The following is a 5058-nucleotide window of genomic DNA, read 5'->3' on the forward strand; positions in this document are numbered from 1 at the left end:
CAAACATGTAATAATAAATTACTTAAAAGAAGACTGTTTATAATAATGAATAAATCACACTCATAACGGAGGGGGTTGCAAAATCCGTTACATGTTTAGAAATAGCAGTCAAGACTGCTATAAACCTTTCTATTATAGGCACAAGGCCTGAAATTTTGGGGGAGGGGGCCAGTCGATTAGATCGATCCCAGTACGCAACTGGTACTTAATTTATCGAGCCCGAAAGGATGAAAGGCAAAGTCGACCGCGGCAGAATTTGAACTCAGAACATAAAGACAGACGAAATACCGTTAAGCATTTCGCCCGGCATGCTAACGTTTCTGCCAGCTCGCCGTCTTGTCAAGACCATTATAAAGCCACTATCATCACTCATATTTTATTTCCTCAGAATAAAGCTGTCTGCGAGCGACATGACATAAAATCCACAATTCAAAAATAAAAGGTTAATTCTCAATTGCAATTTCGAAGTTAGGAACCTATTATACCACATTATATACCGTATCGTAAAATAAATCGCAATCCTCTCCGTTATAATTATGATTTATTCATAATTATAAATACTATTCTTATGTATATACATATATATATATATATATATATAGATAGATAGATAGATATAGATATAGATATAGATATAGTTAGGTAGGTAGGATGATGTCTGTATTACAATAATGTTGTGCAGGTATAGTAATATTACGATCATGAAACTAGCATTAGCCTATCTCATTCTTTTTCACGGAACCCCTAGGAACCTTTTGCGGACCCTAGGGTTCCGGAGGGACCCTGGTTGATAAACGTTGCATTAGAGTGTGCGTCTTTTTCGGATATATGAACTACTGACAATATATATAGACAGGGTGTGGCAGACATGTTGCCCCGACTTCAAAGGTTAATAAAAAACAAACACATGAAGATACAAGGAAAAAATGATGCTCTCCACTCCAGGCCAAGGCAGGTACTGACTGAAACAGGAAAAGAAAATGGCATTTAAGGAAGTTCATAGAAATACAAAGTTTTTTCAAGCACCTTCATGTGTTCATGTTTTATTAACCTTTGAAATCGGGGCGGTCTTTTTGCCGCAGCCTGTATACCGTAAATCCTCGAGTATAGTCCGCCCTTGAGTATAATACGCAGGAAATTTTTAGGGGGCTGTACCTCTGAAAAACCTAAACTTTATGTATAATACGCACCCCTTCTCTAACTTGAGTCAAGGAGGTCTGTATAACGTCCTTTTTGTAAACATATATACGGTAATGTCCTTTATTATTATTGTATATATAACATAATGCAAACGTGAAGCTTTTTTGTGCACTTTGTTTGCAGAAAATAAAGAAATAACAGTAATAAAGTCAGTGAAAAATAAATATTAAGTAAATTGCCTTTGCATACTTATTACTATCAGTTACAAGCCCGATATCACAAAATGAGTCTGAATAAACATTGCCGGACAGCAAATAGAGACTCAGACATTGCTTAGAAAATATTTTTCATTTTTAACCTCGTATATAGTACGCACTAGGGATTTTGACCTTTAAATTTTGGGGGAAAATGCGGATTATACTCGAGGATTTACAGTATATACATAAGTCAAATAACTCCGGTTATTTTCTAGTTTTTGTCGTGTACGGGAGACAACTCCGTATGTAGTCATCTTATGTTAATCCTATCAGAGCAACCACGACTTCAACAAACCAGCCGAAGCGGTGAATAAAGGAATGGCTAAATGAACGCAAACTATTTTCTAATACAATGAGTTTATTGCGTACAGTATTGCAACATTTCTTCTACAACATTTGTGTCGTAACAACAATGTATGGTCACCAAGGGTGGCAGTTTATCAATTCGGTCACTGACGCCGCAGTCACCACCACCACCACCATTATCACCTTCATCAGCACCACCTCCATCATCATAACTATGGCAGTTTATCAATCCGCTCACTACCACCACCACCACCATCCTCGTCATTACTATCATCACCATTTTACATCCACTCTCTATATTGGTTTCAAATTTTGGCACAAGGCCAGCAATTTTGAGGAGGCACTCAATCGATTGCGTTGGCCCAAAGTACTCAGCAGCATTTGCCCACTCTTTAGTTCTTAAGCCTGGGTAACTTATTCTATCAGTCTGTTTTTGTCAAACTGCTAAACTATAGAGACATAAAACACATGTCGCTGTAACTTAGCAGTCTGGCGAAAGAGAGCAGAGTGCCAGGCTTGAAACAGGAAAAGAAAAAAGGAAAAAAGAAATACTGGGACTGATTAATTCAACTAAAAATTCTTCTTGGCGTTGTTCCAGCATGGCCACAGTCTAATGACAGAAACATGTAAAAGACAATAGATAAAAGATAAAAGCATGTCAATTTTGCAATAGATTGTGTTTGGGGGCTTCAAGGACTTTACTCCAGTCCACACTGTAGAGTGGTTGGCATTTGGAAGGGCATGCAGCTGTAGAAACCTTGCCAAAACTGACCTCGCCAGTGTTTGTGCTGCGTAAAAAGCACTCAGTCCACTCTGCCGAGTGGTTGACGTTAGGAAGAGCATCCAACCATTAAAACCATGCAAAAACAGTCACAGAAGTCTGGTGGAGGCTCCTGCCTGGCCAGCTCCTGTCAACCTGTCCCACCCATGCCAGCATGGAAAGCAGACGTTAAAACGATGATGACGACGATGACAGAGGCCACACTTCACTTGTTTAATCTTCATTCTTTGAGTAAAAGCCCAGACACCATACTAACCTTATTCAGTCAGTTGAAAAGTTTAACTGTTTTTTTTTCTATTTCACTTCCAAGTAAGAAAGAGATAATTGTGAGGACGAACGAAACAGGATAAAAACGAGTAAATGACAAAACGAAGATAAACTATAAATAAACATTTTATTTACATTTGAACGTGTTGAATGCAGATATAAAACACACACACACACATATATATATATGTGTGTGTGTGTGTGTGTATACCTATATAAATATAAGTATACTGCTAATTTCAGGGCAGTTGAGGGTCAGCAAAACATCAAGACTTTCAAACCATGTGATGTACCTGTGTGTGTGTGTGTGTGTTAAATTCAATTTATGTTGAAAGTCAGCAGACAAAGTTTGCTTCAGAAGCGTCGAGATGTATTGAAAGATACGGATAAGGAAATAATTTTATTCTCAAACGCAGGAGAATGCTAATAATATAGCAGGAACAGGAGAAACTCTCCAGATTTTGCAGAAAAATCTATCAGCATCCAGATTTTTCTGCAAAATCTGGAGAGTTTATTAGCATCATCCAGCATTTGAGAATAAAATTATTTCCTTACCTGTATATCATCATCATCATCATCATCATCATCGTTTAACGTCCGCTTTCCATGCTGGCATGGGTTGGACGACTTGACTGAGGACTGGTGAAACCGGATGGCAACACCAGGCTCCAAATATTTTCATATATATACACACACACATGTGTGTGTGTGTATATATATATAAAGATATACACATACATATACATTACATGCACACACACACACACAAAACAACCATATGAGACCAGGATATTCACTTTTCCAACCACAGACTTTCAGGTTCAATGTCACTACAGAGTACTGCAAAAGTACTGCATAAGTTTTTTTCTTGTTTGTTATAACAGTGTGTGTGTGTGTGTGTGTGTGTGTGTGTAATATATATATATATGTGTGTATATGTATACATATAAATGTACATTTGCATATATGTGTGTGTTATATTTGTGTATATGTATACATGATCATCATCATCGTTTAACGTCTGCTTTCCATGCTAGCATGGGTTGGACGATTTGACTGAGGACTGGTGATCCAGATGGCTGCACCAGGCTCCAATTTACAGCTGGATGCCCTTCCTAACGATATGAATGTATATCTGCATATATGTGTGAGTGTGTGTTTGTGTATGCATGTCTGTATATATATATACATACATTCTCTCTCTCTGCTCACACACACACACACACATATATACATACGCAATATATTCTTGGAACAAATAGGTCTCTCGAATATCAATGGATAAGAAAAATATCAAATAACAAAACAAAAACAAAGCCAGCTTCAGATATGTCGTGGACATGAATTTGAGGAATATGAGAAGGAGGCGGGGTTGGGAGGGAGGGCGGTGGGTCCTTGTGTATTAAGCATTTCATAATCCACTAACAGAAGTTGATGTCAATTCAACATGTTCTTCTTGTTTCATACTTCTGCAGGTTCAATACTCATCAAAGTGCCAAATAAGAAATGTTGGATCACAGGGAATTTGTCTAAAACCTGAAAATAAAAGTAATAATAATAATAATAATAATAATAATAATAATAATAATAATAACAACAATAACAACATCAATAATAGTAAACCTTTCCATTACAGACACGAGGCCTGAAATCTTGGGGAGGGAGGGAGGTAGTCGGTTACAACGACCCCAGTGAATAGTTGGTACTTATTTTATCGACTCCGAAAGTGAAACTCAGCAGAATTTGAACTCAGAGTGTAGCAAAGGACAACATGCTCCTAAGCATTTCGCCTGGCATGCTAACATACCTAAAGAAGAAGAAGAAGAAGAAGAAGAAGAAGAAGAAGAAGAAGAAGGAGGAGGAGGAGGAGGAGAAGAAGAAGAAGAAGAAGAACAGCATTCTGTATATCTTACTTAGCATGGATATACTGTGATATTGGTCTTGAGGAAGCATCTCATATAGACATATAATGCAAAGGAGATGCTTTCTCAAGACCAATATCAAAGTTCTGCAGCTTTCTACAGTTTATCCATGCTACAGTTAAGCAAGATATAGAGAATGCTATTCTGAACTAATACTGCTCTCATGCGACCATGAGATAGAGAATAGGAAGCCAGACATAGTGTTAATTGAGAAAGAAAGCAAACTATGCTGGATCATAGATATAGCATGCCCGGCTGACAACAAGGTATGCGATAAGGAAGAAAGAAAAGTCGATAGGTATAACAGGTTAGCTTGGGAGGTTAAGCAGTTGTGGTCTATGAAAAAGGTGAGAGGAGGGGAGGAGGGGAGAGGAGGATGAGGAGG

General features: G+C 37.9%; 1 protein-coding gene across 1 annotated transcript in view; it reads right to left on the reverse strand.

Annotated features, from left to right (window-relative positions):
- Window positions 1-4705: 4705 nt before the first annotated feature.
- The window catches only part of LOC106871106 (serine/threonine-protein phosphatase 2A activator), an 8690-nt gene continuing 8337 nt past the window's right edge, over window positions 4706-5058 (reverse strand). Inside the window, exon 8 of the mRNA XM_014917408.1 lies at window positions 4706-4785. Within this exon, the coding sequence (XP_014772894.1) occupies window positions 4706-4785 (80 nt within the window). The remainder of the gene's footprint in view (window positions 4786-5058) is intronic.

Source organism: Octopus bimaculoides, chromosome 1 (assembly GCF_001194135.2).
Source record: "Octopus bimaculoides isolate UCB-OBI-ISO-001 chromosome 1, ASM119413v2, whole genome shotgun sequence".
Lineage (NCBI taxonomy): Eukaryota > Metazoa > Mollusca > Cephalopoda > Octopoda > Octopodidae > Octopus > Octopus bimaculoides.